Here is a 23,380-nt window from a genome sequence, read left to right as displayed (position 1 = left end):
ATGAAAAAATCATAAATTATTATATTTCAGTGATTTCTTTTTTTCAACATATTATCTCAAAACCATATTAAAATGATAAGAGTATAATATGAGGTCTGAAAAATACATCTAAGAAATACAGTTCTAACCTGAAACACAACAACGTTAAAACTGCTTTAATAGTTGTAGAAACCTGTATAGTACTTTATCATGGAATATACTTAATTGTTAGACTATTTGTTTTAAAGAAAATGTATACATTTTTCATTAGTTTCCACCAGAACTTCGCATTTAACGGCCAATTTTCATGTTTCATACAAATCAATAATTATTTACAAGTTGCCTGGATACCTGTCGAAGTGCTGTAAAGATTTCTACGTTGTATCTCAAGATCTTGAGACATGCCACCTAACTTAGAAGCAGAAGTAGAAGAAGAGGATGTTCCAGAAAGTGCTGAACAATTTATAATAAATCTAACACCGATTTTCCATGGTATTTCTTCTTTATCTAGTATTCAGGATACCCGCGAACATATATTGCACATTAATGAAGGAATATCTTTGGATAATCCTGCACAAGTATCTTTAGAAGCAAATTTAAGAGATTTGTTGGTATGTATTTATTTGAATATCGGAGTAGTTTGTATCGTTTGGCTTTATTAGAGACCCTGAAAACTCACGATTTCATTTTCAACCATTATTGAGTTCTTGGTCTTATGAACTAAGCTCTTGTATGATTTTCTACTTTTCTCAATAATTTCTTTTTTTTTTGAATTACTGAAGCTTTCATCTTCTCCAATAATTAATCTTGATTTTCGACTTTGATTGCCGGGTATTTTTTCGGCGAAATCAGTCACTAGTCATTATGAACTTCATATTATTATCTCAAGTGAAAGGTCTCGAATCGGATTTAGCATTCATTCGTCTCGTCCGCAAATCATCTGTCAGAATATTATGCACAATTCCGTACAAGATTGGAAGTTTTCCACTAAGCTGTAGATTAACCAATCGAATGTTTGTACGAATGGATCACATTTTTCAAACTTTAATTATGCAGTCCAACGCCGTTTTAAACTTTAGTCATCAACTTTCCACACTTTTATTCAACTTTAAACAAAACTCATAGTTCAAGATCCATTTTTAGTAACACACACGACTTTACCAAAGCGTTTGTACTGCCAGGCTGATAAACGGTTTCAAAGTTGTTACGGCTTTTCTCTATACTCAATGGAGAGTATCAGTAGCCGGCATAGGTTCAATATTGTACTTGTTTGCTGCTCTGTGGACGTAATCCTCAATCTACATTAATCATTTTAATCTGGATCTTCTACGCCTTATTTTTCTCCAGGTAACTATTGTATCAAATACTTTGTTATCACTTCGGAGCTGTTCTGCATAGATACCTCTGCAGATTCTGTTTCTACTTTGTTTTTATCTTTTTCGTCATAGTAATCTCTTCTCATTAACTCTCAATCCCAGCTGCATCCTTTCCTGTCCGACCCTCCTTAACATTTTCTCTATTATTTTACTGATAGTAGTTTTGCGGAATTAAATGAATTCCAGTTGTTCTGTTCCGTTTTCTGTTTTTCTTAAAACGTATTCAAAACTCAGCTCTAACAAAGTAGTTAAAATGTTCGTCTCCTTAGAACCTTGTTTTCATCTTTTTGTTTCTCTTTTAGTACTAGAAATCTAACTTTCGATTGTTCCATTATAATATCTATTCGGTTTCTTTTTACTCAATCATTGTCTTTTTAATATTTTAATGAACTCATTTCTCTTATCGAGTGAAAAGCTTATTCAAAATAGGAGACATTGACATTTCACTCTGGCTTTATTAATTAATAGCATATATAACTTCTGATTTTTTTTCTGGAACCATATTGATATTTTTTTCAGATATTCTCAGTTTCAGTTACTAGCCATCTTCATATTTCTTATCATGCCATTTTCATATTCTTGATAGTCTTCTTCTTATATTTTCTTTACCAAACTATATATTTTTTCGTGCAATTTGTCTTATTATTCTATTGGTACAAGATTCATTCTATTTTTCCCTTCTCCATTACTACTTCTCTTGAACATGTTCCTCATTACCACATATGTTGTTTCATTTCTAATAATCTTTCACTTTTTGTTCTATTCCATCTTTCAGCTATCATTAAGATGTATAATATCTTCTCCATATTTCTTTGTAAATTATTGTTACCAGAATTTCTCCTTTTTTTCCCTTATCATTTTCAATTTTTTGTCTTGTTGGTATGGTTTCATTTATATAGCTATGAAGAAGCTACCAAACCCTCAGAATAAGAATATTACAAGTGAGGAGTGAAACCTTTTTTTAGCACATAATCTAGGATTTGAATTAGTAAAAGAGCCTCCCTTCCAATGCATCGATGCCTAAATAATGAGGTTTGGGGAACACCCACAGGCTAAGGCTACAGCAAAACAAAGAGACTGCTCAGTTACTTGGGCTAGGGACTTGATCTCCAAATTCATGGTAGTGGTGAATGTTTTGTTATTGTATTTCAATTTTCAGAGTAATGTTAGAGATCATATGTTTAACATTCTCTATTACCTGTAGCCTCATATTCCTCCATCTTTTTCTGTTTTATTATTATTTACTTATTGTTTTTCGTCAATGTTCCATATTTTTGTTCATCTTCTAGTTTGTTCGTTTTTTAACCTGTTTATCTTTCAACTATACAGTATTATATTTCAAATCTTTGGTTTTGATTTTGTTTGGCATTACCATAAAGTGAACAATCTCCTCTATAAGTTTACACACCCCTAATTAGAAATGCATATTATTTTGTGTTTGCCGGAACGTATAACGGGATGTGGCAGTAAGTAGCATAAGGACATTCATAATTTCAAAATGTTGTTTTCAATTGTAACCAAGTAATGAATTTTTCTATTTCATAATCGCGTCTTCGTTAGGACTATTATATATTTCTTCCTCTTCTCTGCTCACGGTTTCCTTTTTATCTTCAAATATGTAAGTCTTCCGTTTATCGGTGTAAACTCTAAATTTTTGACCTCACGTTTCCAAGTATCATGAAAGCTAGTTCATTCACTTTTTGTGGCTCGCTTTCTTGCTATCTAAGGCTGAAATTTCTGCTTTCTATTTCATTTTCTCTACAGTTGTAATCATTCTAATAATTCATCCTAACTATTGTTTTGTGTCTATTCTTTTTCTCTCTTCCATGTTCCTTCCTTGCTCGTTATCCTCTTCCTTTTGATTTAGTCCTGGACTCGTACATTTTATTTATAATTCCTTATTTTCCAACAACCTAATTCGAGTTTTTCTTAGCTTGTTATCATATCATTGATCTCCAAATCTGGGAAATTTGGAAAAGAATTCCCAGCTTGCTCGAGCTATTGAGGTTGCATCTTGAATTTTTCCGGTACAAAGCTGATATTGATATTTCCACTTTACTTTGAATTATGGTCTTCATAAAATTTTCTTGGTGTTATCTACACTTGGTAAAAAACTATTACGAACTATTTTCCAATTATCTTATGTGCATCTGTCATCATCACACCTCGTATTTTTACCTCGTCAAACGATGGAAATAATTGATTGGGAATATACAAAGTTTTGTAATGATTTTTTTAGGTCCAAGTTACCAATACCGAAGATCTTGGAACAATCACTCAATTGAAACTTAGAATAATATCCAGAGAAACTACGCTCCAATATTTGAATCTCTACACCCCAGCTCTTAGGGAACTCACGCTAGATGGCAGCTGCGTATCGTCACTAAGAGATTTGGGATACGGTCTGAGAAATTTGAAAATTTTAAAGGTTAATAGGTGTGGTTTGACTTGTATAGACGGCGTTTTTGGTTTTGAACAATTACAAGAGTTGTACGTTGCGGATAATGAAATCACCACCTTAGCTCCCTGCGCCTTTCTGAATAGTATCAAAGTTTTGGATGTGAGAAGGTAATTTCTCGAATATTGATAAAAAATATTCCCAGAATAATTAGATATATATTAAATATTAAAATGAAAAAGTGTAAACTCCTGAATATGAAACATGTGAAATTTACTGAATTAATAAATTCTTTTGAAGCTTTCAAACATCTTAAATTTCAACGGATCTAAACTAAAAAAATGATATTTTCCGTTTGTAAACATATTCTCCAATAATGTCTTCAGTAGTGTTTTGATCTTGTTTTTATTCAAATTCATGGAATTGCTCATATTCTCCAATCTTCTCTCACGTCTTTTTGCCCTCGCCAAACATGTTCAATCCATTTCTTGGGTAGATTAATGTTCTGTTAGTTATCGATTTCAATCTAACATTTTCTGGAGTTCTTTCTTCTCTTCATTGGAAAATATTTCTATGTCAGTTATCTTTTATTAGACCTTAGATTCAGTCCGTGTACAGTGAGGAAAGTTTACAAAATCTGTTTTTAATTATTGATATTGGATTTCTGTTACCAGCTCAGAATTAAACGTTCTCGTCATTTTCCTAGAATTTTCACCACACTACTCCCTTGTTATTTCAATGAAAGTATATTTTCAAGTAAAGACCAGGTTCATTGAAACTTCTTTTGCACTTCCTTTTTTTATTCTCAATTATCAAATTACCAATTCCCCTTCCAAATAAGAAGAGTCTCAAGAGTCATTCTTAAATCGTTAGAGAAATATTTGTACAAAATAGAGCTGGAGTGGGTCTGAGCTTTATTTTATAGGAGAAAGTGTGCAGTATTGAGAGGAAGACATGTGAAATGAAGATATGAGAGGTAGACAAAAATAGAAAGGGTCGATTAACGCTTCTTCAATGTCGTTATACAAACTTTATATAAACCTTTCTCCACTCATGACATTTTATCCCGTTTCTGATGCTTGTACTATGATCAAATTCAGTATATTTCAATTGACTCACTTGCAATCTTTTTCATTAAAATAGTTGCAGTATAAAGTTCAGTTTCTTATTTAGTTGTGTAGTGCAGAGCTTCTACACAGTATTTAAAATGTTTTTGCAATGGGGCCTTTCATTTATATGTTGTTTGGAATGTGAAGATTCAAGTTTGATTTCTTCACCATCATATAAATAAAAACTGTACAAAATCTACTTATATGGAAAGTGAAATCAATCTTAGGATTAATTATGTATTTAAAAATTTCAGGAATATGATTTCTTTAGATGATATAAGTTTCATCAAATTTTGTGATAATATTGAAGAATTGTACGTGGAAGGTAATCCAGGGATATTAATGAATCATGCTTTCAGAGAAATTATTCAGCACAGACTACCACAACTCTATATCTTAGATGGATTTACTCTCACATCACCAGGTAATATTTATGGATAGCGAATTCTACCCAGAAAAAATTACGAATTGAAATTTTTCATTATGCTCAATAGATTTTTCTCTACCTTACCTACCAGCTTTCTCCAAAATTTACTGTTACGAACTCGTCCACTGACATAGACCGTGAGGCTGCTCATGTTCGATTATATTGATCGATGCTATAGTTTGGGAAAGGATCCGGGAACCTAAAGGGCAGCAATTATTCTTATTATTTTTGTTGCTGTTTACATTATGTTGGCACTGTTTTTATAGAGAAAATTTTTTAAAGGCAGTTTTATTTGTTAACGGTATTCTAGAGATCCAAGAATCCGTGTGCCATGAATTAGATAAGTGTTCAGTAGTAAGTGTTAGTGGATAGTGAGAAGCTTCATATACATTTAGTGTTTGTGTGAATGAATTCCGTAAATAAAATATACTGCTTATGTAAATTCACCACATCGTCTTAAAACTATTAAAATAAATAAGTACATTACATTGGTGCCAGGTGTGGGGTGAAATGAATGAATAGTCATGCAAAAATTGCTGAGAGAATAGGTGACCCGAAAGTAACGCAACTACTCATAAAAGTAGAATTGAAAATCCACGAAATGGAAACGTCCAGTGAGAAGAGTCAATTAGTAGAAAACCCCACAGTGGCACAGGTAAGTGACGGCTTTCATCCAAAAATATATTTTTTTTTTTTCGAAGAAGATATTCCAGTAGATGAAAAGAAGATCGAACATATCAAATCACGCAATCTACAACAAGCACAACTCAAGGTAAAAGACATTTACAGTTTTGCCCGAGGCAAGGACACGTTACACAATAATACGTCGGAAACTAATCACGTTATACAGTTTGAAGCAACCACTAGAGTGAACTATAGCTCTCTAATAAGCAAATACACTGAACTTAAGTATCGCGCTGCGAGGAGACGCATTAGATGTACTCCAGACTCAGAGTCCCCTTGAAGAAACTGATTTCGAGTAGCTGAAAAATAAGAATGGACAAACGATATGGTCACGAACACTTTACCAATTTCAGTTCAAGAACCGAAAGCAAAAATGTAACAAAACCCTTCAAGAGTATGAAGTAGACATTTCTCAACTTATTCGATTTGCTTATCTATCTGCACCAAAGAAAATCTAAGTTGGAATTTTTGGAACCGTAGGCGATATTCATACTGATTACAATAACCATGTTATCGTTTCCAGAGACTGAAGTAAAGTAAATTCCAATGACTTGACTTACCTGTTTTATACTAAATTTTTCCATCAATCAACCTTCTTCTACGAAAATTAATTCCAGCGGGAAAAAACTCCTTGGCAGAAATTTTCACATTCATTCCTTGACTACTAAACTATAGAGTGGGTTGTGAGGAATTGGCCCTTTGTCCCTATTTAAGCTACTCTTACATCTAGGAATTTCAATGCTTTCAAATGTATCCAACAATTTATTATTGGATACATTTTTCAACAATTTCACATCATCAATATTTATGTGATGATTTTGACTAGCAGCGTGATCGGCAATATCTGATTTTCCGATCCGTCCATATTTTAAATGAGCTTTATGCTCTTTAAACCATACAATAACGGATCTCTTAGTCTGCCTAGAAGCTATCAAAGCAGATTTTTCTTGTTTTTTATTTTGGGTTTGGATAAAAGTGGTTTCACTTAGACATTTTTCAAACCCATGACGATTGATGAATCTATTTACAATTCTTCTATCATAACCGTTTGAACATAGAGACATTTATTGGGAACCTACGCGACTACGCTTCGTTTAGCCCATTCGAAAACATTGGCAGATACTTCGACTGTTGCTCCTGAATATGAAGGTAGTTACGATGGTTTCAGGATATAACAAGATCAGAATCCTTCTAGAAGTAGATAACGAGAGCAAACTTGATCAGATCGTCAACATAATAAAAGGTATAGATGATAAGAACTCACAGAAGATTAGATGCTAAAATTTTGGTGTGTTAGGGCATGTATGGAGTTCGTGTAAGCGCCCCAAAGTTTTCCGCGTACGAAGAACTCCAGTCGCCGACCAGTTAAGCTACGAAGAGGCAGCACCGACCCAAGATCGGTTCAGTTCAAATACCCTGATAGCTTCTCTCATATGTCACAATGATAGTATTTATGAAACTGGAGAAATGAATGGACACTGGAGGGACTAGAACCATTATAAAGCCAGATATGATAAGCTCTAAGAAGAAACTTTTACCAGCCACCATTCGACTGCGAACTATCACTGATGAGAGTACCAACATTCACAGAGAGGCACAAATCCAACTGGGAATCGATGCATAAAAATTCATACATGAGGTAATTGTAGCTGGCACCGAAGAAGACGTCATTCTGATAGTAACGAAGCTACAAGGAATCATGGAAGGAGGTACACCAGTTATGATGGAGCCTAACATCAAAAGCCGACAATTCTCATGCCCGATTTGAACAGATGATATGGTAGCTGGTCACTACTTGTATCGACCTGAGAAAAGGAGAATGGGGGAATCGCTTTTGCAGTATCGGAAACTATTTGTACCAAAAGGAGGGAAGATTTGTAGAACATCAGCCGTCAAACATAAAATCGATACTGGTGATTCCAAGTCAATCAGACAATCAGCTCTCAGACTATTTCAATCACAAAAAAGAGGAAGTCGAGAAAATAATTTGTAAGATATAAGAGAAGAAAGTGATAGAACGACCTACTAGTCCATAGGTTTTAATAAATAGGATGGAACTATGAGAATCTGCGTGGACTATTGTCACTTAAACAACATTATCAGAAAATACAACTTTGCTTTGCCCCCAATTGACGATACACTGGTCACTCAAGCTGCATCAAACTGTTTTCTACTTTTAATTCTGGATATTGTCAGTAGATATGGCCACAGAACGTAAGGAGAAGACTGTTTTTATCACCAGATCTGGCCTTTGGCAATTCATCCTCATACTATTCGGGTTCTGTAAGGCGCCCGAGATATTTAAAGGACTTATGGAAAACGTCTTGAGAAGGTTATCTATCTTGAAAATCATACCTGGTCTATCTATAGAACATCGTATTATTAGCGATGACATTTGACGAACATCTGAAGAATTGAGTAGACGTATTCAAACGATACAAATCTGCCAAGCTGATGTTGAACCCGAAGAATTGAACTTCCTTGTCCTGAAAGAAGGCTTTTTAAAAGGAATCCTTCTAAACCATGATGGCTCCGAGACAAGAGAGAAAAGACTGCTGGCTATTCCAATAAAGAGAACAGCCAAGGAACTGAAGAAATCAGACGATAGTCCATCGGAAGGTCATCTAGTGGAAAAACAACTGACGAATCTGTGAGAGATTCTATTGGATGAACGGAATTACAAAAATTCTGGGACAACAATAGGATCAATGATGTCATCTATTGCATAAGTAAGATCCCCAATGGAAAACCGAAAGTAGTTCAATAAATTCAACGTGTTCGAGAAGGACCCCTATCTGGAAGAAAAAGCGAATTATTTACGAGAAGATTCTGACACTGCCTTCGAAGAATGTGCTTGAGGAGGTACCGGGATATGGAGTCAGTACAATATTTATTCTCTCTTCCGGAAGATTATTCATTGACATGAAGCATTCCCGCCAGTATCAAGAGCGCACGAGGATTGATTAGAAGAATCACTCAAATTATTATTCACAGCTGATTATGATATATGAGAAAGATATATCTTCAAGATCTCTTCCAATAGGTGCCCAATATTACCTACTAATCAGCCTTTCAAAATAGGGGAATCGTGTAATTAATCACTGAGCTAATTAACAGTATCATTTATTTTGAATCGAATCACTTATTTCATTATTCTATATCAAGTTTATTCACCTCCTATGTAATTGTTTGATTTCTTTAGTCAGTCAGAATCAAAATCATGAAATTGTTCTCATAGTTATAGATAATCGTAACGCTTTAGACAATGGCTCAATCAGAATTGATGAAAATGAGCTCAACACGCGACAACTCAACAATAATAGGGTGAGTAATTCGATTTATATTGAATTAACTATATAGTTTAGTACAAAATCTATAAAATTTGACATATTAAATTTTGAAATCTACTATGTCTTTATTTTTTAAAGTGATTAGCTCATTCTCACATGAGCAAAAAAAGAGTGTAGTTAGAGAATGGTAGACACCTATAATGTAACTCTAAAGTAGACAAAACAATATTGAACAAATATTTTATTATTTGGATTTCACCAAAAACTTGAGCACGACTGAATAAAAGTGATTACCTACAGAACTAAGTTAGAATCACGCGGAAGAAGTCAGGGGAAAAATTGTTTGTATATCTGAAATAGAAAGTGCCCATGAAAAAAACACAAAAACATTACATAGTTTTTATATGTTGCTGTTGTTTCTAAAGTATAGAAAGAGGAAGTAGCAAAAAAAGACATTTTGTCTTCATGAGGTTAACAAGAAAAGTGAAAACATTTCAGTTGGTCTTTCTTGACCAAGTTAAAGGAAACTGAGTATCTCCATCCTCTATCATAATATGATGATAAATATATTACTGTAACAGGGGTGGCACACATTATTTTAAGTTGACACTTTATAGTGCAAGACAGATTTTGTTGCAAAATGTTTCATTAAATTCTATTCATTTGATGCATATGCCTTCTAATTGGCATAATTTTTATTCACAAGCTTAGTTAGCGATACCTAGATAGATTCTACCACAGTCTATAAACCAAAAAAAAACAGTAGCCACAAAATTAACCACAGCTCAGATAAGAAAATTATCTACATCTTAACCGTTGAAATAAAAAACATGGATAATTCGAAAATTTATTCAAAAAGTGTTATGATACAGAGCAGAGCACGATACACATTACAAACAACCTGTGCCAGACTTATTCCCCTAAGCTTTTCAACAAAATCACTTCTTCATGACTTACCTACTTTTTAGTAGACATTATTCATAGCATAGCTTCTCTATTTTTGGGAAACTAGAAAGAACTGATCAAAGTATGAGAGTTATCTGAAAAATTTCCGATCTCAACCTGATGTCAGCACTCATCAATATAATTTGGGAAATATATCGTATAATCGTATAAATGAGTCTTATGAATTTTTTCTATCAAACATAGAATAAAAAAACTGAATATCACAATGAATAAAGACAATGGATTGCAAAGGGCGAACCTACTTCAAAAATGGTGAAGAGGGTTTCATCAACCGGGTAAGCTATGGCGACCGTGATTTGGAATAGTCAACGAATTTTGTTCAACAACTATCTATAAAAAAGTAAAACAATAAAAGGAGAGTATTATGTATCATTGCTTCATAAGGGAAAGGGAGATATTGCAAAAAAGCGACCGTATTTGAAGAAAAACCAATGTTCTTATTCATTAGGACAACGCTCCTTCTCATACTTCGGTGATCGCCGTAGCTAAAATTCACGAATTGGACTTCGAATTGAATGAATTTCCTCCGCATTCGTAAAATCTGACCATTACTGACTTAACCTTCCATTAGTCGCGCGTGTATCTACGAGATACATGGCTAACTTTTTGCTAAATATTTATTTATGTAATAGCTCTAGAAAATGGAGATTTGCAGTAGTTCTCGGCAGATGTATCTCGAAGCCTTTCCTAGAAGTACAATCGGCTGATTTCACTTTTACAACCCCTGGCCACCCTAAACCCGTTCGATCGCCGGATTTGTATCTGCTAGAAACAGCGCGACCAAAAGCGGCAGTTTATATTCAGATGTTGGGATAAGTTCTCGTTCATTTTGACGTTTTGTAATTATTCAAACGTATTGCTTTTAAGTGTTTATTTGGATATACAAAAAATGAAACGTTAGTTTCATATGTCCCGAAAAAAGGAAAAACCGTAGTCCTTATTTCCAGTTTGCATGTGGCGTTGAACGAAGTGGAAGAAGATGCTTCAAAAAAGCCAGAAATAATATCATTTTATAACAACACAAAATCCGGCGTTGATGTGGTCGACAAGCTTTGCGCTACTTATAATGTTGCTAGATCAACTAAGAGGTGGCCTATGGTAATTTTTTACCGTTTACTGCACATAGCTGGAATCAACTCACGGGTGGAATTTCTTGGAAACAAAAATACGTTTGTCACAAGAAGAGAATATTTGAAAAAATTAGGACTAGCCTTGCTAGACGAACAACTAAAAGTGAGGGCCCAAATAAAAAGTCTTCCACGACAAACCAAAGATTTGCTCAAAAATTACAAAACCTTGGAAGCACAACAAGAAGTTCAAGAGGCAACACCTGGACCAAGTAAAAGAAAGCGATGCGAACCATGCTATGTAGAAAATAAGAAAACGTCAGTGTCATTTATGTATAAAAAAACTCCATACAAATATGATTTGTAATAAATGTTATAATAAAGAAATTGAAGAGGGTGATTACTCCGACTAATTTTATAAGTTTGTAAAATATTTTGAATAAATAATGTAAATTTAAACCTAGTTCTGGCGATAACCTAATTAAAATTTTACATATTTTACATATAAAATAATTATTTTTTTTACTTGCAAAAATGTTAAATTAAAAGTGGAAAAAAGAAGTATTCATATAAAATTTGCTGTATTAATATATTAAAAATAATAATAACAAAAAAAAGTTATTTGATATATGTATCTGCTAGATACAACGCGACCAAATACGTTAGAAATACCCGCGCGCCTAATGGAAGGTTAAAGATTCACTTGCAGGAGAGAGATTTACATCAAACGCCTAATACTCGAGTTTATCGAGCCCCATGATTATCAACACACCTATGAATGCTTCTTTTTCTTAAATCTTCTTCTTCTTAACACAACGAATGGCAGATTATGTAAATACCTTTGAAAGAAAAAAAAAGATATAGCCCGAAATATGAGAACGAAGCATGGAAATTCAGATATAATTATAAGATATAATTTATATTTTATAAGATTTTTATTGATTATCCTCTAATAGATTTGATCTGGTATTGTCGGTGGACTAACATTTTAATTGAATTATTTATTATTTCTTTGTTCATAAGTATCAAAAATTATACTGAATGTCATCTACAACTAATTAGGAGGTTTTATACAAACAAAAACCTTTTTTATGGAATTAACTGTATACATGCAGATTGCAGATTACATAGGTATTATTAAGATTATCTAGCTGGATAAATTTTTTTCCACTTTAACTAATTTAGCCAGATAATCTGCAGAATACCTTGTTGATCTGCCACTAACTGGTTCTCGCAAAATAACGGTGACATATATATCAATTTCATGGAAGTTTTCTGACATTCTGTACGTATAATGAATTATCAAGTTTTTAAATGAAATAGCCGTGAAGATCGATCTATTAATATCAAATTGTTTTATACACACGAAAACTCCCTCCTACTCCCACCAGTGCACTCATAGAGGGACGTTAATTATAAGTTTTGTATTCTTGTTTGTATTTCTTGCTTTCTGAATTGGTCTTCCGTAATGAAACGAGAAACGAAGAGTTCAGAAAGTTGTTGTGGTTTACCGTTTGACAATCCTCCATGATAAAACAATTTTTTTATGAAAAATGGCCGTCAAATGCTAATGTTGAATTTTTAATATACTATGAAGTGGCCGAAATAGATGTGTCCAGCATTTTTTGGAATCATCCCTCGGGTAGGGGATGGTACTTTTTTGGAAATTTCAAATAACGGTCGGAATTAAAAGGAAACTTCAACTTAAAATTGTAGACCTTCAATTTTTACAGAAAAAACTTTTTTCTCTATTACTGATACTTACAAATTGGTGGCTGAAGCTCAAGGGGAATTACAGCGTTAAGAAATAAACTAGAAAATTTTTATAACTAATAACAAAATTTAGATAATTATTTACGTTATAAGTTCGGGAAGTGTTTTAGTACGGTACGAGAGAGATATTTATGGACGAGATGAAGAAGCCGAGTCAAGAATATCTAATCGAGTACTGTAATAATAATTTCACGGATGTATATCGTGATATGTTTTTTTTTCATACTGTTTTCGGTTTTAAATAAAAAGCAAAATTATATTTGAATATGAAATGTCATATTAAACAATTTCACTGAAAAATAGCTCCTTTGATTATTCTCTCAATTTTCAAAAAAATGAAAATCAACAGAAGTCACTAAGGTAACATTGTAAATAAAGGTAGACATATTGAATTCTTGGAAATACTGGAATTGGGAGAATTTAAGAGTACTGTAAAATACAAGGATACCGTAAAGTGCCATTTTTCGGACTTAAATTAGTACTGTATAGTCGAATTTACACTATCGTATGAAAAAAATTGTTTTTTCTACTAATGTTCAAAATGTAGAGAAATTACTATTTGCTGATCTATGCAATAAGGTACTTAGAAGCATTTAACGCTGTTTTTCTCCCATCACATTGTTTGAGAATAATATTTTTAATTGTTATTAGTATTTCTTGAATCTGAAATTAATATTGATTACTTTATTCCTGCCATTTTAAGTTAATCAGACCTGAATTTTTCGAAAAATTTTTCGGTCGCGATATAATATCCCTGGCTTAGCAGCTATCAGTACAAATGTTATAATAGTAGAGACATAAATTATTTTCATTACAAATCTATTTACATATAGGTATAAATATGTTATTTACTGCTAATGTTAAAAATTCCAACTCTTTTTGAAAATCGATTTTCCTAGGTTTTTTTCAATAGTGTCAATGCTTCATACTTTATTTCTCTTAATACTGGATTTATGGTTAAGAAAGGGAATGATTCCACGGGGAATATCACTGATACCTTAATAAATAATAAATTTTTCTTGTCCGAGATTGACCGAATGCGTTAAATATTTAATACCTTTGTGATACATTTTAATATGCCAAAGCTTCTGTAAAATTATTTACCTTCACAACCACTGAATTTTTATTTCACATGTTAAATCCCAAATCTTTTGTTTTCATATTTTTGATTCTGATTTCTTCTCCGGTATTATGTTATTCACCCAAACTTTTTATTTCTCCCTAACTTGTTTTTAAAAACGCGAACATTTTCTTCTCACAAATAAGATTGATAAAATTCAAAAACTATACAAAAAAGCGTCAAATGAAAAGGTCATATCATAACCACCAAACATTAAATCAGAATAAACTCTCATAAATCTGTCAAAAATTCTATTTTTTATTTATTATTTTCAATATAAAATTTTCGTACCAAATCTGCCAAGAGCTTGAATTCATCCCCGTTAATTATTTTTGAGTTGCGTTTTTTTTTATGAAAATTTATAGATTCAGAATGGCTTTAACAAGGGTATGATTTAAAGTTTTTTCTTGGAGTACTTCCTCTAATTTCGTAATGAGTATTTATCGTAAGCTTTCTGTAAGTCTATAAGCAATAAATGTGTCGCCCTATTTCTTCCTAGTTTTTTATCTATGATTTGCTTTAGACAGAACACATTATCTGTGCAAGATCTTCCGGCACGAAAGCCACATAGGTTGCATTCAGAAGACGTATAGCGCTAACAGTTGCGCAACGGTTTCGTCAACTGAATGTGACATTTGTTCCTTCTCTTCTTGGTGTTTATTTTCCATTTCTATGAAATGATTTATCATTCTTTTTCTTAGATACAGATAGTTGTCACAGTCTAATTTGTTGCCTTTTTTGTGTATTGATGTTATAGAGGCCATTTCTCACTCTTTTGGTATAACTGCCATATAAAAAGTGTTCAATAATATTGAAAATATCTATTTTCAAAACAGTGTTGTAACGGCCCGAAGCCAGGGATACAAAATTTATAAAATAGTGTAATAGTCAACATATTAATTAAGATGTAAAGAGAAAAAATTTATCATATTTTATGATAAAAATTATCTGCATTATTTTCCAGAGCCATTCTAATGAGGAAGATAGATCCAATTTCAGTGTCGAGTTTCCACCAAGGGTTTTTATACAATGATTTTCATCAATTTGTGTGATAACTATGTGATCTACAAGATACGTGGATGGTCCCGGTAGTTGCTTTAAAAATACCGCTCAGAGTAGTACCGATTAGAGAGTATACAATCTATACAGCATATTTCTCAAGTTTGAGAACTCCACATTGTTTAATATTTGTTCAGCAGCCATCAATTGTGAACGTTTTCATTGAATTTGTAAACACAGAAAAAATTGGTCATCGTTATATGATACAATACGTTTATTTGGAACATCATAGCCTAACCAATAAGAAATCTGAACTAGATTCTACTCCTAGTGAAATTGCTCCTTTGTTATATAAGAGTAAATTATTGGGTAGCAGAACGAGACCAGCATCGCAGTGGTTGAACAAATGAGGTGACGACTCCAGAAATGTTAATAAAGAAAATGCGGTATTGGATGATGGAATACTGTGTGCAAGATGAGTGCAAGCAAAAACGGCCGCATTTGGCTAATAAGAAAGTGCCTTTTCATCAAAACAATGCACCATCTCATACATCTGTTATTGGATGAAAATTGGGTCCATAATTTCACAAACAAAAGAACAGTTAAAACAATGTAGATACTGGAGAGAGAGAGAGAGCAGGCTCCAAAGAGGGTAAAGACCGTTACATCTGGAGGCAAGGTCATGGCGTCGATTTTTTAGGATGTGCGATACCTATCACCACGTTTGAGGGAAGTAATCAAGCAAAAACGGCCACATTTAGGTTAAAAAGAAAGTGTTGTTTCATCAAGACCATGCACTAGCAATGGCAGATATTAATGATTGCTACCTCATGCACCCTATTCGCCAGATTTGGCTCCTCGAATGATGTGCTGATCCAGACTTGAAAAATGGCTTGGTCGTCAATTATTTTCCAGCAATGAAGAGGTGATGTCGGCCGATAATGGCTATTTTGAGGAGCACGACGATTTTTATTATAAAAAGGGTATCGACGGGAAAAATGTAGTTAAAGGGAGATCACGTTGAGAAGTAACTATATTTTTTCTCAACATTAGTGTGTTTTCTTTGTAGCGCCAGATACTTCTGGGACCATCCTCGTATATATTGCTCGATTGTTATTCTGTTATTCGTAATTTCATTGAAATATAGAATAAAATTCTAAAAATATATTCTGTACTTGTAATTTAAACCTATTCAAGAATGCTTTCACTGCTTATCTTTTTTATAGTCCATTTTCGCACCCCGTCTTCATTCAAAGTAAGAAAAATCTCGATCTTGAATGACTGTCTTTTGGAAAATACGAAACTTTAATTAGCAATTCTCAACATTCTTGTAAGAAATATTTTGTTATGCATGAAGTAAAACACCAACTGTTGTTATTAATTAGTTTTCCAAACAACAAAAATTCATGGTTGAAGATAAGCGGCACGAGAAGCAATTCTAAGTCTGCAGTCAATAGAATTTTTCATGAAAGGTGTAGCCTGTAGCTTTTATCACTTTTGTTAGCAGAAAAATTATGGATATACAGTTATCCCACAGGAAATGAGTGGAAAATAAAAAAAAATACGGGATCTACTAGCACTTAATATTCACTATATGATTAGGATAATATAAAATGGTACAGGAACTGATGTACTTTCAAGAGATCTAAGCATCCAAAAGTCATACAGACTAAAAACTGGATGTAATATCTATCAATTGGAAATATGTGCAATAAAAAAGGCTGCTAGATTCCTAATGGAAAATGATTATTCTAACAGAAACACAACAATCAACGCAGGCACTCTCCTGAACTCGTAACACTGGAGGAAGCACTTAATCTAAAAGATTATTGGAGTGATTATTGGACATTGTACTGTTAAAACACAAGATTTTAAATATGGAAAGAAGGAAAGATCGACCATTTGCTCTGCCTGTCTTGAAGGAATACGGTGTCAAATTCTAGGGACGACCCAACAGATTTTCTAGAAGCAATAGGAAAATTGAAAATAGAGAAAATATTATGGGATAGAATTGCTTAAGAATAAGTTATAAATTTGAGAAAATACGGAAGTGGTTAGCTAGTTAACTGTGTTTTCATATTGTGGAAAATGAAGGGTAACACATTGGGCCTCGTGCCTCTAAGTGAATCATAACCAATCTAGATCGAGGTTTCCCGTATTAACCTAACTTAACCTAAGGTTGGATATTATAAAATATGAAATTTTCATGTTTATTAATAATTTGTAAACCGGATAGAGTTGAATAATTGTAATTGTACTGTAGTGAGTATGTAAGTTTCGCTCACTCTTCAAATAAAAACAGAAAGATATTCGTTAGGTTGGTTAGTGTTTTTGCCTGGCGATGCCTTGAAACACATTGTACACATAACAAAACTTGATCATTGTGATTAAATGAAGAATAAAATACTGGTAATAGCCAATCGAATAGCAAACCCGCAAATTCGTAATTTCATATCAGTTTTCTATAAGAGACTTGGATACTATCAAATAGTTTCTTGTGTATTTGGTTGAAATATGTAATGTACTATTAAGTTATAAAAACATGCTGTAGAAACGGCGGCAGTTTTTCATCACGTGACTAATACGTCAGCACCAATATTCAATCAAAATCTAATCATAATTTCTCCTAAGCCACTAGAAATAATCGTTATGACTAATTAAAAAATAAATTGAGGTTTTTTAATTGTTTGTATTTTATTCATATGGTTAATATCAACATATTTAGCAGACGAATTTAAATAAAGAACTAACTACAAAGAACTAAATTTGTTTCCCAAATATACAAGTTTAGTTCCAGAAGTACCTAGTCCAACAGGGGAACACAAAAATTTTTAGGAAAGATATATTTATTTTCCAACGTAATCTCCTTTATGCTCCATACACTTTTCCTAGTTATGTTTAATAAGTTTAATACTCTTTTTATAATAAGAATCATCAAGCCCCTTAAAATATCTCAAAATAACTGTTGACATCATCTCGCAATTGTTGGAAAATCTTAGACCATCAAGTAATTTTTTTCAAGTCTGGGAACAGAACATTAATTAATTGTGAACGTGTATATTGTGCATGAGATAGCAATTCAAACTTTAATCCATAACTTTTGGCCATTGCAATAACGGATGCGTTAGCTGGAGCAATGCCTTGATGGAACAACACTTTCTTTTTAGACAAATGCAGCCGTTTTTGCTTGACTTCTCGATCAAACTTTGTAATAAGTTCGCATAATACATGCCATTGATAGTTTTTTCTTTTCCAAGGTAGTCAATGGAAATTATTCCACGCGCATCCCAAAAGACTGACGCTATAACCTTGCCTTCAGATGGAACGCTCTTTGCCTTCTTTGGAGCCGGTTCTCTCTTTTAAGTACATTGTTCTAGTTGTTTATTTTTTTGAGTTTAAAGTGGTGCACCCACGATTTATACATGGTTATGAAAGGGCGCAAAAATGTGGCTTTATTTATTTGAATCAGTGTCAAAAACTCTATGGAAACATCTTCACTACGCGGCACTCATCTTGCGCACAGCTTTCTCATTTCCAAATTTTCAGTTAATTGCTATGTACCGCACTTTTTGAAATGCCTACTTTATGTGCTAGCTCACGCACTTTCATTCCATGATCATCCAGTAACGCTTTGTGAATTTGTTTCAATATTTCTGGAGTCGTAGCCTCATTTGGTCGACCACTGCGATGTTGGTCTTCGCAGGACGTACAGCCTCGTTTAAACTCTGCTACCTAATAATTAATTGTTGATAACGAAAGAGCAGTCTCACCTAGTTCAGTTTTTTATTGGTTGGGCTAAGGCTTTCCAAATAAAAGTATTGTATCCCATAATGATTTTTTGATAAATTTTTCCATGTTTACAAATTCACTGATAAAGTTCACTATTGATGGCTGCCAAACAAATACTAAACCACTTGGCATCTTCAATTTCAAAATAACTGCTGTATAGATTGCGTACTTTCTAATACAGTGGTATTTTTAGCAACTACCGCCATCTCAATGTGACCATCCTCGTTACTTGTTTCGAAAACACACTACACGATTGTCTCTATATTATCGTGAAAAGCATGTTTTTTTATTAGCAATATTTGTTTGTTTTATTAATGCTCTCCCATTGCCTTCTTATCATATTCAAATCCCAGCTGCCTCAATAACACTGATGAAAAGGTACTACCTAAATAAGTAATCTATATAGCTAAATGTATTTCATTACTAACTTGTTCTATCAGTGTAGGCATAAATTCTCCATGAAAGCAAAATTATGAAGTGATAAAAATCAAAACCTCTATGTCCAACTAGCATAATATAATAGAGTTAGTCCAACTAACATAATAAAGAGTTTCAGATACCACACTTTGAGCAACCGGTGAAAATAACACTGTACTTATAATACTATGATGTGTAATACTGATTTTATTCAATTTTATTCCAAGTATAGACTAACTTTATTCTAATAGTTAAGTACGTGGGATGCTCTTGTAGTATAGTTTCATATTTTTATTTATTTACTTTGTTCACACATGCTATATAAGGTATTTTATAATGCCAACACGTAGTAAAACTATAAAAATCCTTAAATAGATGTTTACTTTACTTAACTAAATGGTTGAAAAGGTCTGCCATCGTTTTTGTTTTCAACCACAAATATTCAATAAAATTCATAACAAACTTCTGTGCTCGTGAATTCTGGAACCGTTGGCAGTATTCATACTGAATACACTACCATTACACCAACACTCACAATTACACTGTCTGATACGAGTTTCGATAACCAAGTTATCGTCTTCAGAGACTGAAGGTAAATTTAAATCTAATTAATTGACTTACCTATTTTATACTAAATTTTTCCACCAATAATTTCAGCGGGAAAAAATTCCTTGGCGAGAATATTGATGTTCATCCTGTGACTACTAAAATATAGAGTTGGCTGTAATTAATTAGCCCTTTGTCCCTATTCAAGATACTCTTACATCTAGCAATTTCAATGCTCACAAATGCATCCAACAATTTATTATTGGATTCATTTTTTAACAATTTTACATTATTAATATTTATGTCATGATTGTGACTGGCAGCGTGATTGGCAATACCTAAGTTTCCGGTTCGTCCATATTTCAAATGAGCTAGGTGCTCTTTAAACCGGACAATAACGAATCTCTTAGTCTGTCCAATAAACTTTCCGTCCCAATCACCACACTTTATTCCATATATACCATTCTTTTCTAAATTTGGTATTTTATCCTTAGGATTGTCCAACAATTATTTTAATGTATTGTTGGATTTATAAACCAATTTAAAACCCACTCTGCTAAATATTCCTTCCAAACCTCTTGTATAAAGAGGATTGAAAGGTATCAGAGCAAATTTTTTCTTGTTTTTCACTGTGGGTTTGGAAAAAAGTGGTTCCACATAGAGATTTCTTAAAGATTGAAAATGAATATTCCCGCCAAGGTGTTTTTTCGCGGGATAGGGTTTATTGGTGGAAAAATTTAGTATAAATCAGGTAAGTCGAGTCATTAGATTCTAGTTCACCTTCAGTCTCTGAAGATGATAACTTGGTTATTGAAATGCGCGTCAGACAGTGTAATTGTGAGTGTTGGTGTAGTGTTGGTGTAGTGGTGGTGTAAACAGTGTATTCTGTAACATTTACCACTTGACAATTGTAAAATAAATATTGTAATCTTCCGGTCTCACAGCATTTTGAATATAACGAGAAGTCGAAAATTTTCAAGTTGATCATGTACGAGGCATATTTTATAAGTACAGTTTTGGAATTGAAAAAGAAGTGCTAACATATCGCAATAATTTTATTTTTATCAAAGCCTGTACCTTAATCAAATTTTCTATATAATTCTAAATCATTACTTGCTGCTATTACAAACAAAAGTCTTAAAGCACTAGCATCCACCACTATGTTTCGGTATAATCAATTCCATACTTCTGCCGACATCCTTCTATGACTGGCTTTGAATTTTCCATCGGTTTTTTTGTATATCCATCTCACAAACAAAGATAAAGAAACACAAAGACAGTTGAAAAAAACAGAACTAAAAAAGAGAAGCAAAGAAACAGAACTAAAAAAGAGAAGCGAAGATACCAAAACAAAGCTGGGGATTAAAAAAATAATAGAAAATCTTGGGAATGGAACAAGTGTTAAATTATTTTTTAAAAAACTTATAAAGGGGGAAGAGGGTTGGAAAATAGGGATAAAGACCGGGCTATGGAAAAGAAGTATTTAAATCACTCTAAAACAAGATAAGAAAGAGAGAGAAGGAAAAATAGTGACTAATATCAGGAAGAAAAAAACAACATATGAAGAAAGAGGAGGAGAAACCTGGAACATAGTAACGATAAATGGCAATAACTGGAAAGGAGAATTAAATGAGATGATGGAAGAAAGCGAATTTGATATCCTCTCGATAACCAAAACGAAAAAGAAGTGGAAGAATAAACAAAACTGGAAGGAGAACATCTGATTATATACAGTGGGTTTGATAATATACAAAGAGCAAATTCAGGAGTAGTGCATTAGCAATAAATGCAATAAAAACGGAATTATAAATTGGAGAAGAATTTCGGAAAGACTAATAAAGCTAGGAATTGAGAAGGAAAAAAATATATATAATACTGATAGTATACGGTCCAAACGAGGAAACACACAAGAGGGAAATAAAAGAGTTCTGGGAAGCTATAGAAACAGAAGCGGAAGATAAGATAAGATACAATAATAAGAGATATGAATGGAAAAGTAGGAAACAATGTAAAAGAAAAGTACGGAAGCATCGGAAAGTTCGAAAAAATGATATAAAACAGAAATGTCCAGAAAATTATAGACTTTTATGAATTGAATTGTTGGTAGCACCTTTTACCAACATAAAGACATCCATAAATAAACACGCGAGGTGATTAATAGAAACCAAAGATATATCATTGACCTCCACCTCACTAAAAAAGATAGTATAAGGTTAAAATGAGGATACGACATAGGAAGTGATCATTTTCTTGTAAGAGTGACAATGATGGAAAAATCAAAATAAATAAATATGAAAATTGATCAAAGGCTATAGATTACAAGACTATAAAAATACAGAAACAATACCAGAAGAGAGCAGATGAAGGAATAATGAAAATGAAAGATAAGATCTCTGAAATGTATCTTGAAGAACTGTGGAAGACGTTCAAAACTATACTCGGCAATGTAGCTACTGAGGGTATGTAGGAAAAGTAAAACAACAAACCAAAAAAAAACTCACACACTAGTGGAATGACGAAATAAAAGAGGACCTAAAGGAGAAAAAATATTATATAAGTGATATATCAACAATAACAAAAATGATGAAGTTTATGGAATATATGAAAAATAGAGGAACCAAGTGTAAAGCCAAGAAAAAGAAGCTAATGCTAAGTCGTGGGAGGAGTTTGGAAAAAGGTGGAAAAAGCCCATATGACAATGCAAAAATGTTGTATCATATAATACTAGTGCAAAAATGTTTCACATACTGAGATCAGTCAGAAATAAGAAAAAAAACTTCAATCAACATTTCAAAAACAACAGATAGTAACATTATAAGTGACGAAAATGGAATATTAGACAGATGGAATAAACACCTCAAAAAGTTACTCACAGAAGGACCTATAGTAGTTGATTTAGAGAACGCCTCTGATAGTATAAACAGAGAAAAAATATGGGAAATAATAACAGAAAAGTTAGTGAACAATTGATAAATATAATTAAGAACATTATGAATAAACAGAGAATGTGGTACGAGTTGACGGGAAGAAGCCAAGTAGTTTTGTAACGGTGTGTGAGTGAGACAAGGAAGCGTCTTACGCCCGTTATAGTTGTTTATTATCATGGACGAATCGCTAAAGAAGTGAACAAAGCAGAAAAAAAACACAGAAACAACAGACCGAAACCAACGTAAGCGAACGTACGACCCATTCGATAATAGAAAAGAATAGCTACAAAACAGAATAAAGAAGTGAAATAATGAAATGAAGAGATATTAACTGCAGATAATCATATAAAAGAACAATGAAAATATCAAACAAATCAGAAAAAATAACTACGTAAATACAAGAACTTGAATAGAAGAGCGTAAACAACAAGTTAAAGTACCTGAAGACAATAGTAAGTTGTGATGAAAGAATCGACGAAGAAGTAGCTAATAGGCTAAATAAGACAATATCCA

At 32.9% G+C, this 23,380-nt stretch overlaps 1 protein-coding gene across 1 annotated transcript; it reads left to right on the top strand.

The window, feature by feature from the left end:
• The first annotated feature begins 380 nt into the window (after positions 1–380).
• On the top strand, positions 381–16,351 carry LOC130897417 (leucine-rich repeat-containing protein 56). Its single transcript, XM_057806256.1, has 5 exons — positions 381–590; positions 3,595–3,923; positions 5,117–5,286; positions 9,212–9,297; positions 15,154–16,351. Exons 1-5 carry the CDS (start codon positions 381–383, stop codon positions 15,220–15,222), a joined length of 864 nt encoding a protein of 287 aa, XP_057662239.1. The 3' UTR covers positions 15,223–16,351.
• The last annotated feature ends 7,029 nt before the right edge of the window (positions 16,352–23,380 follow it).

Source organism: Diorhabda carinulata, chromosome 8 (assembly GCF_026250575.1).
Source record: "Diorhabda carinulata isolate Delta chromosome 8, icDioCari1.1, whole genome shotgun sequence".
Lineage (NCBI taxonomy): Eukaryota > Metazoa > Arthropoda > Insecta > Coleoptera > Chrysomelidae > Diorhabda > Diorhabda carinulata.
Note: the sequence above shows the minus strand (reverse complement) of the source record. Positions and strands in the feature narration are given on the sequence as shown.

Excerpts from the sequence above, each read along its gene's own strand:
- LOC130897417 (XM_057806256.1), top strand. The coding sequence starts at position 381 with ATGCCACCTAACTTAGAAGCAGAAGTAGAAGAAGAGGATGTTCCAGAA. Across the intron at positions 5,287-9,211 it reads ATTTACTCTCACATCACCAG|TTATAGATAATCGTAACGCT; the intron begins GTAATATTTATG and ends TTGTTCTCATAG. Across the intron at positions 9,298-15,153 it reads GACAACTCAACAATAATAGG|AGCCATTCTAATGAGGAAGA; the intron begins GTGAGTAATTCG and ends ATTATTTTCCAG.